At 35.6% G+C, this 19,216-nt stretch overlaps 1 protein-coding gene across 1 annotated transcript in view; it reads left to right on the top strand.

Moving 5' to 3' along the window:
• LOC107082021 (growth factor receptor-bound protein 2-like) overlaps nt 1-16,799 on the top strand; it is a 42,558-nt gene extending 25,759 nt beyond the window's left edge. Inside the window, exons 5-8 of the mRNA XM_015370442.1 lie at nt 10,727-11,083; nt 12,161-12,250; nt 12,969-13,085; nt 15,546-16,799. Of these exons, the coding sequence (XP_015225928.1) occupies nt 10,727-11,083; nt 12,161-12,250; nt 12,969-13,085; nt 15,546-15,725 (744 nt within the window). The 3' untranslated portion in view covers nt 15,726-16,799. The remainder of the gene's footprint in view (nt 1-10,726; nt 11,084-12,160; nt 12,251-12,968; nt 13,086-15,545) is intronic.
• The last annotated feature ends 2,417 nt before the right edge of the window (nt 16,800-19,216 follow it).

Here is a 19,216-nt window from a genome sequence, read left to right on the forward strand (position 1 = left end):
TTTACTTATTTCTGGATTGTTTTTGCAGTGTACGATGACGGCGGAAAGAAAGCTGGGGATAAAAGTGCAACAGTGTGCAAGCATTGTTTTCATAAACCGTTCCATCCCTAGTTAGTACTGAAACTAAAATCTCAATTACAATGTAAATTGTAGTTGATGATAAAGAAACTGATCGATTTGATTGATTGATTGATTGATTTGACTGATTGATTGATTCGAAGCTACCAGGAGCTATTCCGCATTAGCTACTACCAAAGCTGTAGGAAGGAGTTAAACATTGGGAACCTTACATCATGCTGCATTGCCCTTTAAAAATATATAAAGGTTTTTTGTTGCTTTTTTGTGCTGGAGGGACAAACAAATGTGCTTGTTTCAAATATTGCAGGAAACACGTTGCCCCCAACCTCACATACTGGTTCTTATGTCCATAGCTCCTCCCAGTCTGCACAAACACAAAGAGGAAATGTTGAAGCAATGGGAAGCTTTTCTCAGACTCAGCAAAACCTGAGTAATGGCAAAGCATTCGTCATGGTCTGTTGGATATTTATCTAGCATAAATTATGACTTTACAATATTTAAAGTTTTACTTTCCTCACTGCCCTCTAGATTTAGTTTTCACCTGATCAAGAGCCGCGCAGCGTAAAATCTACAGTAGATGTTAAACCACAGGAAACAAACAGGCAGCGTTCTGTGAATTTTAAATCAAAGAAATATGAAATAAAGACTTCTATCAGTACAGAAAGCAGTTAACAGACATTATTATATGGTCCCATGGTTGCAGGTATATCCCTGTCAAACCCAAATAAGATATATATATATATATATATATATATATATATATATATATATACCTGTTTTAAATTCATCAGATGGAGCTGTAAAAATCTCTCTAAAAAAGGAATATGTGGGACTTTGACCCAACTTTGCTAGTTTATTTGTTATATTTAATGCTCTGAACTTCCATATCAATGTTTTTTTTTTTCCATACCTGTTTACATTTTTTGATTTATTGACTTTATTGATCTCACAGGGGAGACAGTTTGATCACTGCTGCACTTTAAAAAATGGAAATGTAATGAAAGCTGAACAAAATGAAATGTTTTGCATACACTCTGTGTATCAAAATGACAATAAAAGTTGTCAGAGTCATTGCACAGCAACAGCAGTGTGCAGAAAACCAGTTGATGTGTTTAATGCTTTCAGTACTGATAGCAGGTTTCTTGGATTTAAATTTCACAGAACGGTGCCTGTTTGTTTCCTGTGGTTTAACATCTAGATACTAATGCAGAGCTGTTCGCTTTTGATCAGATGAAAACTGAATCTAGAGGGCAGAAGGGGAAGTAAACCTTTAAATCTTGTACATTCAAATTTTACTTCAGAGAAATATCCCACAGACCGTGGCAAACGTTTTGGCACAGAATGGCTCAGCTCTGCTGCAGCATTTAGTTAACGCTAAACTAGCTTCTAGTTGAGAAATTGCACTTTTTTTGCTTTGAGTCAGAAACTTGAATGAAAGCAGGTTAATTACTTGAACCCTTTGAATTTCATAAAGATCATTGACTTAATGCGGTGGTTTCCTTTCTTGTTAAATGTCTGTACAGCTGTCAGCTTGTAGACCAGTTACACCACAAATCAGATTACAAGAAAAGATGATTAAAAAAGAATGTTTTTGCGACTCGATGGCTTATTTTCAACATGCTGTGGCATCCAATGTTGTTTTTAATGCAGAAATTCTAATTCTTAGTTTAAAGTTCTATTTTTGTCTGAAAATGATTAAATATTTCTATAAGACAAATCAACTTAAAGCAACGGTAGCCTTTTTTTAGTACCATTAATGGGACGTTTCATCCCTTATATGTTGTAATAGGAGACATGCTGGAACGAATGCCTGATTCAGAAACAGTCATTTTTAGTTGGAAGATTGCAGAATACGGTTGCAGAGAAACTACAGGGGAAGATTTTTGAATCTCTTGGTAAACCTGGGTTGAAGCAATCTTCCTGTGATAAAAAAAAAAGATTGACCTTTCCAATCTGACACAAAACTAGACTGTAATTTATCTGAGTTAATTTAATATAGTTTTTTAGTTTGCTTGGAGTGTTTTGATGTTTGCTTTTGCATGCTGGCTGATCTTTTGTATGTTTTTACAGTTCAGAAACTTATTATTTTCACAAAAGTATGTTTGTTTGCTAAAGCAATCATGCATAACTGGTGCCCTAAGTTTCAGCTTAATTTAGATATATTACAGTCATTTTTTGGGTCAATATTCAGCACTTTACAAGTGTTTATTGAAGCTCCCTATGGGTTCCTCTTCTCAGAAACGTGCCTATTTATCTTTAAAGGTTCAGATTCATTGCTGTATTAAATCAGGAATTTGAGCTAAAATTTGTTTTAAGGCATCAAACCCAATATGACCGTTACCTGATCAGATATGTTTTTAGTTCTCTAAAGTAGGATTTCATCTAGAGGGTGAATGTTTCTTTACTAAAGGGTTCTGCTATCAGATTCCAAACCATAGAGAAAGACTGTTTAATTTTTCATCCTTCAGGGACCTTCAGGTGGACTAAATCTGGAAGTTACAGATCTAGAGTCAAGCTAGTTATTCTTTAAAGGTGCATAGTCACATTATTTGACTTTTTTATGCCAAATATCCTGCCTGGGTCCTCTGTTGTTTACCTTCCCACACATATAAAGTTTTTTCTGAAAGATAACTAAGTCACTTTATTTTTTTATTTTACACCTTTTAAATCCCTTTGTGTATATTTACAATAATAACATTGGTATGATACTACATACACTCACCAGCCACTTTATTAGGTACCCCATGCTAGTAACGGGTTGGACCCCCTTTTGCCTTCAGAACTGCCTCAATTCTTGGTGGCATAGATTCAACAAGGTGCTGGAAGCATTCCTCAGGGAGTTTGGTCCATATTGACATGATGGCATCACACAGTTGCCGCAGATTTGTCGGCTGCACATCCATGATGCGAATCTCCCGTTCCACCACATCCCAAAGATGCTCTATTGGATTGAGATCTGGTGACTGTGGAGGCCATTTGAGTACAGTGAACTCATTGTCATGTTCAAGAAACCAGTCTGAGATGATTCCAGCTTTATGACATGGCGCATTATCCTGCTGAAAGTAGCCATCAGAAGTTGGGTACATTGTGGTCATAAAGGGATGGACATGGTCAGCAACAATACTCAGGTAGGCTGTGGCGTTGCAACGATGCTCAATTGGTACCAAGGGGCCCAAAGAGTGCCAAGAAAATATTCCCCACACCATGACACCACCACCACCAGCCTGAACCGTTGATACAAGGCAGGATGGATCCATGCTTTCATGTTGTAGACGCCAAATTCTGACCCTACCATCCGAATGTCGCAGCAGAAAGCGAGACTCATCAGACCAGGCAACGTTTTTCCAATCTTCTATTGTCCAATTTCCATGAGCTTGTGCAAATTGTAGCCTCAGTTTCCTGTTCTTAGCTGAAAGGAGTGGCACCCGGTGTGGTCTTCTGCTGCTGTAGCCCATCTGCCTCAAAGTTCCACGTACTGTGCGTTCAGAGATGCTCTTCTGCCCACCTTGGTTGTAACGGGTGGTTATTTGAGTCACTGTTGCCCTTCTATCAGCTCCAACCAGTCTGGCCATTCTCCTCTGACCTCTGGCATCAACAAGGCATTTCCGCCCACAGAACTGCCGCTCACTGGATGTTTTTTCTTTTTCGGACCATTCTCTGTAAACCCTAGAGATGGTTGTGCGTGAAAATCCCAGTAGATCAGCAGTTTCTGAAATACTCAGACCAGCCCTTCTGGCACCAACAATCATGCCACGTTCAAAGTCACTCAAATCACCTTTCTTCCCCATACTGATGCTCGCTTTGAACTGCAGGAGATTGTCTTGACCATGTCTACATGCCTAAATGCACTGAGTGGCCGCCATGTGATTGGCTGCTTAGAAATTAAGTGTTAACGAGCAGTTGGACAGGTGTACCTAATAAAGTGGCCGGTGAGGGTATATCTACGTAGGAGGTAAAAAAGGAGGTAGCCTACTATGGCTCAGCCAGTTGGTGCCATCCAGGGAAGCGCAAATATTATGAAGACAAGTCCAAGACAAAGTCAGAAAAAAATGAATCCATATTTAATTCCAAGAGAGATAAAAATACAACAGCTGTCAGAGTAAAGTTTGAAAGTTGGTTTTTAATGAGGCAGAAGCTAAAGCTATCGCAGGCGTTCATAGATGGCTGCTAAGGTAATGGATACGTGGATAAATGTCTCTATTAATGCTGCTAGTGACAGCAAAATTAATATATTAATAGATTGATTGATTGGTCCCTGCTGTCTCCCTGTTTTTATTCCCAAAGAACAGGAATTATGTTTTCCCTTCATGTTCATCTGACAGGAGGCTCTGGGGAGGATTGAATAGAACTGAAATGGCTGTCAGTTGTTTTATTTAATCCAACATATATATTAATGCTCTGAACTTCCATATAAGTGCGTTTTTTGCAACATGTGTTTCCCACAAAACTGTTTACATTTGATCACTGATGCACTTTATGGAAAGGAAATGTTAATTTACTTCCTGAAAAGCTTTACGAAACGAAAACTTCACAGTTTTTCAACAAAAGTTGTCTAAGTTAATCAATATCAGTTGGTCTTCCACCATGCAAAGCTGGCGCTTTACTGGGAGGCATTGCAGGACAGTCGGGCTTTATTTAATACTTGCAGACTTGTTTTCTGATAGTTCTGAAGTCCTGCCAACAGGTGGCGCCATGTCTGCTCATTGTGCTTGATGCTGCAATTCTATTAAGGCTCAAAAAGAAGCCTGAACGCCACCAGGATGGAGGCTTGGTGTAATAATCTTATTTTGTTCATGATCAAATGGTTTTTTTTCTTTCTTGTATATATAATGAGACTATTAACGAGTCATACACATTTGACTTGATCTATCAGACTTCAAAAGTTAGACTTAAACAACTTTTATCATAATTTCGTATACAGAGTGTATAGAAAACAAAATTTCGTTTTGTACAACTTTCAGACAGTGAATCAGCAGCAGCTTAGCAATGTTTAAGAATAAGTTTCTCAGCTCATACCAGCAAACCTTGCCTAAATATACTAAATAACATATTTTAGATTGCATCTTCAGGCTCTTTGTTGAGAGCAGTCTGTCACTTAGACATAACTGATCAAAGTTTTGTTTTATCTATGAAAAATACCCAAAACGGAGAGTTTTACAGCCAAGAAGGTTTATCCCCACAGAGCTGTTCACTGAAAACTTCCCACCTCTAAAGGAAGACGATCCCTCGGTTTTTAGTTCTCAGATGTGAGTTTTAGATTCACTGCAGACTGTTTTCTAATCCTCTAAGATGCATTTTCTGTAATTAACCGTCTTTGTTTTTTATGCACACACTAAATGTGATTTGCAGTAAAAAGAAGAAATGTGAAATGCAGCAAACATTCAGGGAAATTTTTACCAGTTAATCACTTCAGAGAAAACAGAAGCCTGGTTTGAGGCAGCTGTGAATTAGAGTGTAGGCACTGCTAAACGGAGGATGGCAGGAGTCATTTACAGGCCTGAAAGCTAAAAATGGAAACGGATTTAGCAGAAGTCTTAAGTAGATCAAATTACTGTCAACTTGAACTCTCCCTAAAATTGGGAATCTGTGACAAAACAGGAACATTGTCTAGATAAATTGGATTTAGCTGCAACAGAAAAGGCCATGAAAATGAATCAAAACAGCTAAGTTATTTAGAACACTTTTTTCTTTTTTTTTTAACAATCTTGTGAGGGATTTGCACAAACCAGCCAGAAAACTAAATTTTTTTTTTTTAAATTCTTAATTTATTCAAAAAAAAAAAGTGTTCAAAAAATGATAAACTAGGCCAAAAAACAGTGGTCAACAAAACAGAATTTAATTCAGGCTTTAACATAAAGAACTCAACCACAAACTGACCTAAAAAAAAAAAAACAAGACATGAGGGAAACTTAAATAGTGGCTGATCAAACCACTGTTGACACACAAGGGGGATAACTGACCATCAAACTAACAAAAAAAGTAAACTTAATTAAACAGATAAATACTGGCCAGACACTAAGTACTTTTTAAATTCAACTAATTAACAAAATTACCCACACTAAGAATATTTAAAGAAATGATAAACAAATTTCCCTTCCCATTACAAATGGTTTGACCCTCTGATTAGCCTGCAATCAATTGCATCTTGACAAAACAAACAACGCGACAAATAAAGTTAACTAAATGTGTGTGCTGCAAAAAGATAACTTAAAGTCAGGCTAATGAAAATATATGAAATGTGCAACTCATGTTAAAGTTAGCACACAGCTTCAGAGTGTGACTGCAGGCTGTCACAAATCTATTAAGCAGTTTTGTAACCATAACGAAGTTGCAACACATCCTTGCTGCTAATATAAGATTTTGTTAGTTTCTTTTTGTTCATAAAAAAAATCTGGTTCACTAGCACAAGTATTTCTTTTTACACTTTAAGATAAAACAAGATGTGACTCATCTTCTTACCCTTTAACTTCCCCTGAGACTGGCAGACTGTGCAGGGCTTGTATTTATACTGTAGCTGAAGGCAGCTGCACATTAAACAGGTTGTAAGTTCAGTCAGTTTCCTCTCTGACCAGCGTGTGTCGGACCTGCAGCGACGTTCGCTCTTAGGAAAATTTCTTTTTATAGCTGAAAAAAAAAAAGGCAGTAATCCTGCGGTGACTCACGGTTCTCTTCTGCTTCACAGCCTTAGTTTATCTTTGCAGAACTCACTGATCAAACTGTACCAAAGATTTTTAACTTCTATATTTATACAACAGGATATTACAGGTTCTGCACACAAACATGTTTATTAAGTTTTACACTTACTTAGGCAATAATTAAGCAAAAAAAAAAAAAAATCTATAGAATACTAATCCTGATTTAAATTTAAGGAGATCTAAATTGTTTTTCTGTTATTTATTTTATAATTTGAAATTAACTGATTCTGTGGAAGGTAAACATTCGTATGGATTTAAATTGAATTCCTGTATAAATGAGGAAGAAGCATTTAACAATTAACAATCAGGAGTAAATTTTTCTGTTTCCTATCCTGAATTAAAAAAAAATTAAAAGAATTATTTTTATACATTTTCATGCTGAACAAGAATTATGACTGACTGAGCCTCTTTCTTTCTGAGAATGCTGCTGTGGTTTGATTTTCTGATGGAAGTTCTGACCTCTTGTTGTTAAAGCTGCAGTTCTGCAGGTTGACCAGCAGAGGACAATCCAGCTGAGCAAACAGCTGAGGCTCAGGGGAAACTGGGACAGAGCTGGAAAGCCCAGAATAAACAAAAGCAACATATATTTTCAATTATTACAAAACTAGTTTCAGTTTCAGCTATCAGTCCATTTTCAGCGACCTTTCTGACCTAATCTGGATGACTAATCCATCCGTCATAAAGATTAACAAATTCAGTCAAAGGTGTGTTTCCTGTAGAGCTTAAAATAAGCTTGAAAAGCTTGACTCTTAATCTGAAATAAATAAACCTTCTGTATTAAATATCATACAGGAGATGTTATGGTGCTCACAGAAATTAGTTTAATTATTTCTAGATTCAGTGAATGTAAACATTCATTAAGGCCTTTTAACTTTTAGTTTTTACTAAAGCTAAAAGTTAATTTCCAATTTAATCAGTGGAGGTTGTAAATAATCAGTTTATATAAGATGAAATTAATTATTTTTTCTCTTTTTGTAAAAAAAGAAGATGGAATAAGAATCATTATTGCATCTTGGAAAATACAGTTTATAATAAATATATAAAGTTATACCAATAATAATAATAACCCTGTTAGAGGGAATAAGCTCAGGTACATCCTGATCTCTGTAACACAGACTCAAGGCTGCATTTCAAATTCAAACTCAATACTTGTTTTTTTTTATTTTTTTTTTTTTTTTTAAGAAGCCTATTTGCGGTAATTGCTGCTGCATTGTCTTATTTAAATATTCCTCTGTACTTATTTTCCTTGTGTATTTTAATATTCTGTCTTATATGTTTTATATTAAACCACATAAGCTGATCGAAAGTGTCTGTAAAGGATCCCATAAATAAAATATATCATCATTAATATTATTATCCTTATTCAAGATGATTTATGTTTCTGCACATTTCACAGATTTAGAGAATATAAACATGTGTTTTTTTTTCCTGTGATAAAATTAATCTAACAGTTTTAAATCTCCTAGGATTAAAACAGATTAGGACTTAAACCAGTTAAACATCTACAGGAAGGTTAGAAAAGTTTTTCCAAATACTTAGAACTTACTTGAAACTTATGCTGTACTTTATTGAGCCCTAGATTTTTTAAAACTTCTAAACGTTAAGTTTTAAATTCCACAATTTCACATCTTAGTAAACATCTGGACCCTTTAGATCCATCTTAGAATGAATCTTTCTGTCGTTAGTTGAAGCAGTAAAATTCCTGATTGACTGAATAAAGCAGATATTGACAGAATTGGCTTTTAAGTGAATTTATTTAGATTCATTTAATCAACAAGCCTTTGTCATATAGTTGGATCAGAACCTCAGAATCTCACCATCATGTTGTTTTATGTTATAAAACCAAATTCTTGTTTTCTTTGTTGAACTATATTATGTTTGATTTTTCTCCTGGGTTATGTGTATCTCTGTTATGTCCTTGTAAAGGTAATTAGTCTTCCCTTCTCAGCACCTTGATTTTATTCTGTATCAGCTGTTTGGCATTTTCCCATAATGACCTGTTTTCCTCTTCTCCCATCAGACTTAAACTTGGACAACCTTGAAATTTCATTTAGTACAGTTTTTCAGACTACCGTAATTGAACATTTCCATTCCATAAAGTGCAGCAGTGATCAAATGTAAACAGTGTCGGAGAAAAAAATGCATTGATATGGAAGTTCAGAGCATTTATTTATATGGTGCAAATATGGAGTATTTCTGCTTTGGTGTTATCAGTGTGATGCAGAGTCTGTTACATGATTTAAGAGTTTTGCAACAGTTCATCAGTGTGATGGCGGTGGGGAAGAAGCTGCTGCAGAACCTGCTCGTCCTGCATTGAATGCTGGGAAGCCTCTTCCCAGAGGGCAGTCCATGGTGGGGGGGTGAGGGGTCATTGATGATGTCACGGGACACGCAGCGCTGGGATGAAATCAGTGAATATACTCACTGGTTACCATTGTTCTCTCTGCTTTCTTCCATTATTCTCTCATTCTATTATTTTCAACTCGATAGCGATTCTAAGGAAAATATTCGATACTCGATACCATTTTCGATACCACAAGGATAAAAACAAAGACTCCAAAAATCTACAGAAATATTTTCATTAATAAATAAAATACAATAAAAAAATACAATAAACAATAAGAACAATATTTTGAGGTTGTATGCTGCGCACAAAATTAAGCAAGCTTAATAAAAAACGTATAAAATGAAGTGTTCCTTCCTTGGCTATGCTTTGCACACATAACAATGACACTAACCAAACCAGTTAAGAAACAAAAATAATTCTCAGCAGCTGCACCTGTTACAGAAAAAAAGTCTGAAACTGAAAAGTGCGTAGAATTATTCAATCACACAGTGTTCTGAAAGTTTTCCTCTATTCTGCACTTTAGATGAATGACTGTTTAGGTGCCACTGGTGGTGGCATTTTTGATACTTTTAAAAACGAGTATTGTATCCGGATACAACGTTTCAGTATCGATACTCAAAAAAGTATTGATACTTTTGACAAAACTATTTTCTATGTCTGTTGCCGTCTTGATGTCTATTCTTCTCCTATTAAAGGACTTTTTGGTGTTTTTTTCCACACCAGTCTGCCTCTACATTTCTTCCCTTCTTAAACCAAATCATGACAGATTTGATAAATGAAATAATGTGGAATTATTTATTTTTTTGGAAGCCTATGACAATTAAACATGCATTTGTTGTGACATTATGCCTACAGCAAATATCAGGACTCCCAACTAAGATCAAATGTTTAGGACCCAGATTAGATTCTTTGTGTTTTTGTGCACAAAATGTAATAAAGTCTGGGATGGTTTTATGAGCCCAAACTGACAGATTTTTAAGCAGGAATTAAATTCAGGGATGTGATAAAGTTTAATGTAAGATATATCGATTAGTGCTATCCAAAGTATGGATACTTTGAAAAGTATCAATACACAATATTCATTTGGCATGGTGTCAGTTCTAAATCAGAATATTATTTACATATTTTTGATAAAGTTAATTTTAGATTTCTAGATTATTTTCGCATTAAATGAGTAAGACCTCCAACAACCTTAAAATATTATCAAATGTTGTATTCCGGTTATTTATTTTGCATTTATTTGAACACCTATTTAGTTAATATAATCTGCGATTCTGTTGCGAAACCATTTTCTATTTAGAAATATGTTGTTTCTTTTATTCCTTTAATTATTTGGTATTGTTTAATCTTTGTGGCAGTGAAAATGATATCGAGTATCGTATATTTTCCTGGGTATCGATATCAAGTTGGGAATTTTTGTATCATGACAATAATATCAATATAAATTTAATCTTGATTTTCTTTTGCAAACACATTCTTAAACATTTTCCACACTGAATAGAGATTGTATTAAAAATGCTTAAAGTTTAGCTAAAGACAATATAGTATAGTTAAATGGTGGGTTTGAAAGGGACAAAGAAAGCTGAAATATCAAACAATGTTCTAGAAACATCTATTGCAATTGTTGTTTTCCGGTCTAATAAAGGAGAACCTGATCAGAGATCCAAACCAGAACCAGTTTTCCAGATGTCAACTTGCAGTTTTAGAAAATTGTAAATCCATCTGCAGGTTTTATTTCTATAACTTAGAGGCGTCTGTCTGTCTGTCCCTCCTCAGACACGAGAACGACGTCCAGCACTTCAAGGTGATGAGAGACAATGAGGGCCAGTACTTCCTGTGGTCGGAGAAGTTCACCTCACTCAACAAACTGGTGGACTTCTACAAAACCACCTCCATCTCCAAAACCAGACAGATCTTCCTGTACGACGGCAGCTCAGACGGCAGGAATGGCCCCATGTCCCAGGTAACAAAAAGGCTCTTTTATTCTCATTTTCTCATTGAAGGAAACTATTTATGCAATAAATGACCATACAATCACTCAACCAGGCAGTGATTCTGTTCTACGGGTTCTTTGTTTGTTCTTGTTCTTGTTTCTACTAATCCAAAGACATAAATAATCAGAATAGAAAATTGCATAAAGTTAAACTTTTCAGTTATGAGATTCTAATTTAAAGTGAGGAACTATTTGGTTTTATATGTTTGCCCATTTTGCTGAAACCTTAAAGGTAACAAACTTCACTGTATTTTTTAATGTGCTTTATTCTGTGAAAGGTGTTTTCTGTGTCTAAACCTTGAAGCTTTCTCTTTCTGGTTCCTTTTCCTGAAAAGAGATCACTCTGGAAAAAGTCTTTAAATAACACTTCATAACTGGCAGTTAATATGAAAGTTCAGAAATGTTAAAATTTCAACAGTTTAGAAAGAGTTTGTTTGTTTTTTTTTCAGTTGTTGAGGACATTTTTTTTTTTTTTAGGAAAGACGGGGCCACCTGAGTGAACAGAAATAATTATTTTAGTGTCAAACCTCATTCAGATACATTAAATACATTAAATTGTGATTAAAAAGTCATGAGTTTCCTCATAATCAACCAATATCACTTAGTGATAGGGCATTATGCATATTAACTACACACAGAATGATGATTATTAGTATTTCTTGATAATATAAATATATTATTTAGGGCTAGAAACAACTAAACGGCCTAAAAAAAACCTTTTTTAAAACCTGTTTAAATGTTAATGATTTTATCTCACTCACTGGTTTCTTTTGTAAATTCAAAAGGTTTCCTAAAAATTATTTTTCAGATATTTCCATCTGAAGCTATCATGTTGGGAAACATTTTGATTTTGACCTTCCAGGTTGAGCTGAAAGGATAAGAACAATTTTTCTTCTGATCTTCACCGTCTGACTTCCTATGTGATAAAAACCCATTTGATTTATACGCGTATAAATAGAGACGAGAGTTGTTCATTTCATTTATCTCTTTAGGTTTGCATATCTCAATGAATCTCTCTTATCGGCTTCCTGTGTTTCCTTCCTGCAGGGGAAGAGGGTGAGTTTGCCTGAACGCAACTCAGCTGCAGCCGTTGCTTCATCGCCTCGCAGGGCCTCAGATCAACCCGTCAGCCAGCTGGTAGCAACTTTTCTTTCTACAGTCTAATATTTATACATCTTTATTACATAATTAAAGAATTTTTTTTACAGCTGAAAGAGCTACGTAAGCTTTTTAAGTTTGGCTTTGTTTTTGTACAGGGCAAAAAACTTAAAGAAAATCTAAAGTAATTTAAAGGTAATTAAAAAACAGATAGCTATAGAAAATATAGATGTTACATGTTTCTAGCAAGGGTTAATCTAGTTGAGCTTTGATCTGGATTTTCAGTTTTTTGGGATCAAACACAGTAATTTCTGTCTCAATAAACAACGCACTGATTTGGTGACTGTGATAAACTATGGTCACGTGTTTGACAGAAATATAAAGTTGTGTGTCGGCAGGATATGTTAAGACATGCTCTAGTTCTCTATAATCTGATCTGGTGGGATTATCTAGATGCTTAATTGAAGTGATCCTAGAACGGACCCTTGAGGAACTCCATAATTAATACCTTCTCTCCTAGATTTAAACTGAATAAACAGACCATGAAGTAAATCGCTGCTAAAAAAAAAAAAAAAAACGGAACCAGTTTAGCACCCAAAGCCGCCCACTTTTCCGCTCAATCAACCAATCATCATTGGATTTCTGTTGAATGCCAGACTCTGGGTCTCTGTTTCTAGGATGACTTTAACCATCTTGACATGGATGCAAGAAGAACAGTATCATTTTATTTTTATTTGTTTATTTCTTCTGATTTTAGGTTAAAAATCCTGCCATTCAGGAGCGAGCGCACACCATTGGACACACGGGCAGAAGCAGCCCTGTCCCCTCCGCCTGTCATCCTCGCCGCATCTCTGAAACCATGCCTCCACCTACGGTCAGCCTGGTTCTGTTATTTTTCAGTGGGAAACTTTTCATCTATTACTGTTTTACATGCAGTAAAAAGAACTCAGCAGTGATTTATTCTAATTTTTTTAATTAAAAAGGCTGTTTTTGGCCTGCCAACCAGGGCAAAGCCAGGGGATGTCATAGGCAGGTCCAAAAAAAACCCCCTCATACTTTGTACATCTTACTTGACTGGATCACTTCTGGTGCCCAGATAAGATCCCCTGTCACTCAGCTTGACCAGTGTATTCTCATTATTAGTTCGTATGAAATCGTACGAAAAGTTATGCACCGTAATTTTGTACGTTTTAGACGTTTTTTCGTCGCATTTCGTCATATTTTTACGTCTTGTCTCGAGACAACATATCAATTAACCCTAACCCTGACCCTAATCCTAAGATACAAAACAGCAAGCAACCTAGTTAGAGACCTGAAGAAGTAATTATTGCACTGTTTTTCCCAGTTTTACGTCCGTCCGCGGATCTGCTTTTTTCGTCTGTCTGGCTGCGCATGCGCACTGATCTGTATTTTTGAGGAAAAATGTCCAAAACGTACGAAATACTGTGTATAACTTTTCGTACGATTTCATACGAACTGATAATGAGAATATGTTGGCTTGACTGACAGGATAATTCAAACTATTAGAGTTAGCCTAAGGATTACAGGTTCCTACTTTTGTTTATGTTTGTAAGAGCATCTGTTGGCTGAGTAACTAAACCCAAAAGCAACTTTTGTTTGCAGTTAATTGTAAAAATTGGGCATTATGGATGCTATTTTTATGTTACTCTAAAAATATTGTCTTATTTATGTCGCCTTGATTAAATCTTCAATCTTTCCCTAAGTGCTTCCCCCTATGGGTCATAGGGTGTGTTCAATTTACCTCAGAACAGGCAACTGGGAGGTAATCTCTGGTACGGTCCCACTGTTTAAAGTTTTCAGTCATATGGCCACTATGGCCACTGTTTTGGCTACCGTACTTTCCCAGCAGAATGTGCAATAAATCCCTGTCACTCAGACTCATGCTCCCATGGCCGGTCAGGAATTGGAATTCCCAGAATTAGTGAACAATTTTCGGGTGGAAACTTTATACACTATTTGTTAGCTTAGTCTTTTATTTAAAATACACAGATTTACTGCAGCAAGATGGCAGAAGATTTTCAACAAAAGTTGTTTAAGACGGCTATGTTTGCTTAAAAAACCTTTTTATATTAAAGGTAAAGTGGAGGATGTTCTTTTTCTGGGTGGATCATCTAAATAAGTGGTCCTCCTAATTGTCAATCATTCTGGTGAGATGTGTACGTAAGGCCGTCCTACGTCCTCGTCCCCATATTCACTTACCGGCGGTGAGTCTGACATAGTGGAAAAATTTCAAATATTTTGGAAAGTAAGCTTGTATGAGTGATGTAAACAGCAACTTTTAATCAGAACGTGCACGAGGTGAAATGGGCTCGTGCACGCCATTGCACATGTTTGATAGGTGTAATTCACGAGGACGGGTCTTTTAAAAAATCCTCCACTATCCTTTAAGACAGGAGTATAATTATATCCGTATTCTATCCACTAAACATATCAGATCAATTACTGGGTGGTATATATTAATGTAGGTCATCAAAACCTAATGATTGAACATGAAATGCTCAAATGTAAACAACAAAAATGGCCTCTCCACACTCAGTCTAATCACTCATTGAAGAATAGAACTAAAAATATCTGGATCCTCAAAACAAAGTGAGGAAAACAGATTAAAATCTATTGAAGATGTCGTACAGTATTGCTCTGCCCTCGGTCTTAGAAGCTTTTAAAACACAATCTGTGCATCCTGCTCGGAGCTCCTGTAGGCTTCGCACCGCTGCGCAGTGGACATAATGAAAACACTGTGTTTGGTTTCGTTATGTTCGTTCAAAGTTTACATCTTTGCGGAGGACGACATGTAATATTGGGGGTAACTGAGTTCAGCTTAACTCTCCATCTGACGCTCCTCAGAGACAGACCACTCAAATGAACTGATTACAGGGGGAATTCAGATCATTTCATCTAAAATTAGAGGCAAATTCTACGTGTTATTAAAGGTTATAAATGTTGGTCTCTTTAATTATGTTATAAATCTTAGCCTTTAAAGACAATGTTTTTGATTCAGTTCAGTTAAACTGAAGAAAGCATCCTAAAATTAAGTAAATTTGACTTTTTAAGTCAAATTTGAAGTCAAATTTAGCCTTAGACTTTTAGACTTCTGTAAGACTTTTGTAAGTTGAGTAATTCTGACTCACAACTTTATGTTTTTTTTCCTCAATAACTTATGGTAAAGTTAATTAAACATTTATTGGAATAAATGATTTCCTGGAACTTAATTGTAGAGTATCATCTTGTGGTGTTAAATGTTTTAAAAGTTGTGAGCTAGGTCATATATGAGCTGCCTTCCTGATAGTAATGATCATCTCCCCCTTTCCAACAGCGATCGTCCACAGTGCAGGTGAGGGCGCTGTACGACTTCACCGCTGAGGAAGACGACGAGCTGGGGTTTAGTGCCGGTGACATCATCGAGGTGTTGGATCGCTCAGACAATTCTTGGTGGAAAGGCAGGCTGCGGGGGCAGAGTGGGTTGTTTCCTGCAAACTACACAGTACAGATATGAGGAAAGGCACCGTGGGCGAGGCTTTAGCTCCACACCAATCTGCAGACGGGAACAGTCGTCATCGGGTGTTTCTGAAAGTAACACCCAGCTCTGCACTGCAGTGGACTGTGGGTTTATAGATACATGGCTACCCAGCGTGGCTTGTTCAGGTTTTATTGAACGTTTAATTCTTGGGGGTGATAGACACACCTGCAGGATGGTTTCTGAAGAGGAAGTGCTGCAGATGCCACACTTTTTTTTTTTTTTTTCATTACAACAAATGTATTAAAAATGTGGCAAAAGGTATTTATGAGTTGAAAGCTTGTCCGATTACAGCCTGATCAACGGCTTTATGAGTGCATGAGTATATTTCCTTTCTGTCGCCTACATGTATGGATATTTTAATTATTTGTCGATTCCACTGAAATCAGTCTGTTTGTTTTATTCAACTCCTATTGTTTTTTATAAAGATCCGTCTCAGCTTTTCTATTTTTGTCTGCCTCATTCAGCTGCATACATTTAGCAAAAAACATGCTATGTTAAAAGGAGTAGGTGGTTTCAAAATAAAAGCCCTATAGACCTTCAACCTTGTCTTAGAAGGTTTTTCTGCTTTAAACTTTTTTTGTGCTGCTGTACGGTTTATTTTTTCCCAACTTTAATAAAGAAATGCAGAAAAAGATACTTTTTTTTCTTCATCCTGACATCATTTTCTCAGATTTAGTTACACTATTCCTTCACAAAAAAAGATTTTACACAACAGCTGTATTAGTTTAATTCTAACCATGGTGGTGAAATTTTAATAAAGCTTTTATTTTTATTAATGCATATTTGTACCTTTCTTCACTTTAATAGTCTTTTTTCAGCTGTTACCATGAATACAGTCAAGTTTTAAGTACTGCAGTTGTAGTTGCTTTGTATGCAGAACCATCAAAAGGAGCTGACCGCTGCACATATTTTGATTACATTTTAAAATCAGGCAGATCATTGTTCAAATCATTTCGCTGCAGAATGCATCGCAGCGTAAAATAACTGCAATGTCTGAGTGACAATATTTTATTGAAATTTATCAAAATAAAACAGGTTACGGTATTTTTACTGTATTTAAACATTTCTCAAATAAAATCTCTTGTTACAACTAATCCTTAATCCTTTTTAGTAAACAACTGTTATGCTGGGTGGCAAAATGTTTCACAAAGAGAATTACATGTTTTACTCTGACAGGATGCTTCTCTATGTTCAGGATAGCTAAATTACTCAAACCATCATCTGCTATGTCTGAGCATAGGTTATTTTTACAAGCTTTAAATCTAAAAGTATATTTTTTTGTAAATTGAAGTTTAATTTAAACATCCCTCCTTTAATGGATGTCCCTAAAACTGAGCATAAATAATAATCCACTTTATTAAGTTCACCTGTTTAATTAGTTTTAACACAGAAAATAAATAAAATTAAATGCTGCATTTCTAAAGAAAACTTGATGAAATTTGAAGCAAGCATCAGTAAAAGAAAACAAATACGGTTTTATTTAAATTTGTTTTGGCTGTTGATTCAAAACTGATTGGTCTGATGATTTCACAAACTATTGAACTACTGAGATTTTCACACTCAGTCTTTGGAGTTTATAAGGAACAATTCAAAGAGTAAAATATACAGTAAACTGCATTAATGTTAATTAAAAAAAATGTTGCTAAAGTCGAAGGTTGGAGTCCTTTCTGACAGACTATTTTGAGACTATAAAAAGGCAACAGAAATTCTAAAAAACAGTTATATCTTTTTGACGAATATAATAATAAATAAAAAAAATAGACTCATTTTCAGCCAAAAATGCATCAAAGAGTCAAAGTTCCTCTCCACGTTGAAGTGAGACTTCCTGTTTGTACACAAGCTTTGTTGCTGCAGGTGGAGAAAGTTTGTTGCAGAGAAACAAAATCCTAACCTCAGCAATATTAAACACATTTAGGGTAAACTAGCGGAGAATCAAATTTCAGTTTTCATATCAGTTATTTTCAAGTGTTTACATAACATTATCCTGTAAAATTTGATTGGTCTAAACTTTAGCTGTCGTACTATTTTAAAAGTGTCACTATAAGGTCAGTTTGCTGCATAAATATGAACATGTAGGACTAGTTGTAAAGATTTCATTAAGTGTCAAATACTTTAATAAAAGTTGTTAGCACACATTTAAATAACAATTTAAAGGTTTATAAATAAATCAGTTATAACATATTTATATCATAGGTTATGATTTAGAGACTATTGTCAAGGTGTAATAACAAAAGACGTGTTATTACACCTTAGGGTTAAAGGTGTCATCTAATAAAATTACACTTAATGATTATAGTCATAAACATTCATAAAGACTCCCTCACGTTTGGTGTTATGTCTCTTTTATGCACAATCCTTCAAATAGTTAGTTAGAATTTTATTATCTACAAAAGATCATCTCAAGCTGATAAACTTGATCACGAGGATTCGTTAGCAGCTTAAAATGAACACTTTGTTTCCAGGACTAAAGGACTAATGTCCAAGCAGGATCTAGAAAAACTAATTCATGCATGTATTTTGAGAAGATTTGATCACTGCAACAGTGTCTCCATAGGTTTGCCTAAATAGTCCATCAGACAGCTGCAGCTGATCCAAAACGCTGCTGGCCGTGTTCTCGCTACACTGAAAAAAACAGCTCATAAGATTTCCTTGAAAAATATATTGTAAGTATTTGCACTCAAATGATTTAAGTCAAATTTAATTCTGCCATATCAAGTAACACTTGATATGGCAGCATTAAGGCAGCCAGTATCAAGTGAATTTTACTTTCCATTAAACATAACAGTTGTGAAGATATTAAGTAACATTTACTTAATTACATCCAAGTTGTAAGTTAGATTTATTTTTAAAAAAATTAAGTAAAGTGAATTTGCATTTTACTCAAAATTTTAAGTAAATGTTATATCCCTGTAGAATTTGTTGTTATGAAGTAATTTATGTAGATATTCATAATTTTCTCTGATTGACATTTACTTTGCTTCATTATGTTACATTACTCACTAATATTAGGTAACCATTGCCATTTTTCTTCTGATAAATGTTACCAAATACATTGAAATAAAAGTTTATACATTTTATATACCATCCATCTTCTTACACGCTTGTCCTGAGTGGGGTCTGCTGGTGCCTGTCTCCAGCAGTGATGGGCGAGAGGCCAGTCCATCACAGAGACACACAACCATTCATGCACACACTCACACCTAAGGACAATTTAGAGAAGCCAATCAACCTAACAGTCATGTTTTTGGACTGTGGGAGGAAGCCGGAGTACCTGGAGAGAACCCACGCATGCTCAGGGAGAACATGCTAACTCCATGCAGAAAGACCCCAGGTCGGGAATTGAACCCAGAACCTTCTTGCTGAAAGGCAGCAGCGCTACCCACTTCATAGCCTGACGTAGTCCGACTCAATTCTAGTCAGAATGAGTCTGATGCTGCTCCATAGAGCTGTGATTATGGGGCGTGTTT

Source organism: Cyprinodon variegatus, unplaced genomic scaffold (genome assembly GCF_000732505.1).
Source record: "Cyprinodon variegatus isolate N-32 unplaced genomic scaffold, C_variegatus-1.0 Scaffold46, whole genome shotgun sequence".
Classification (NCBI taxonomy): Eukaryota; Metazoa; Chordata; class Actinopteri; order Cyprinodontiformes; family Cyprinodontidae; genus Cyprinodon; species Cyprinodon variegatus.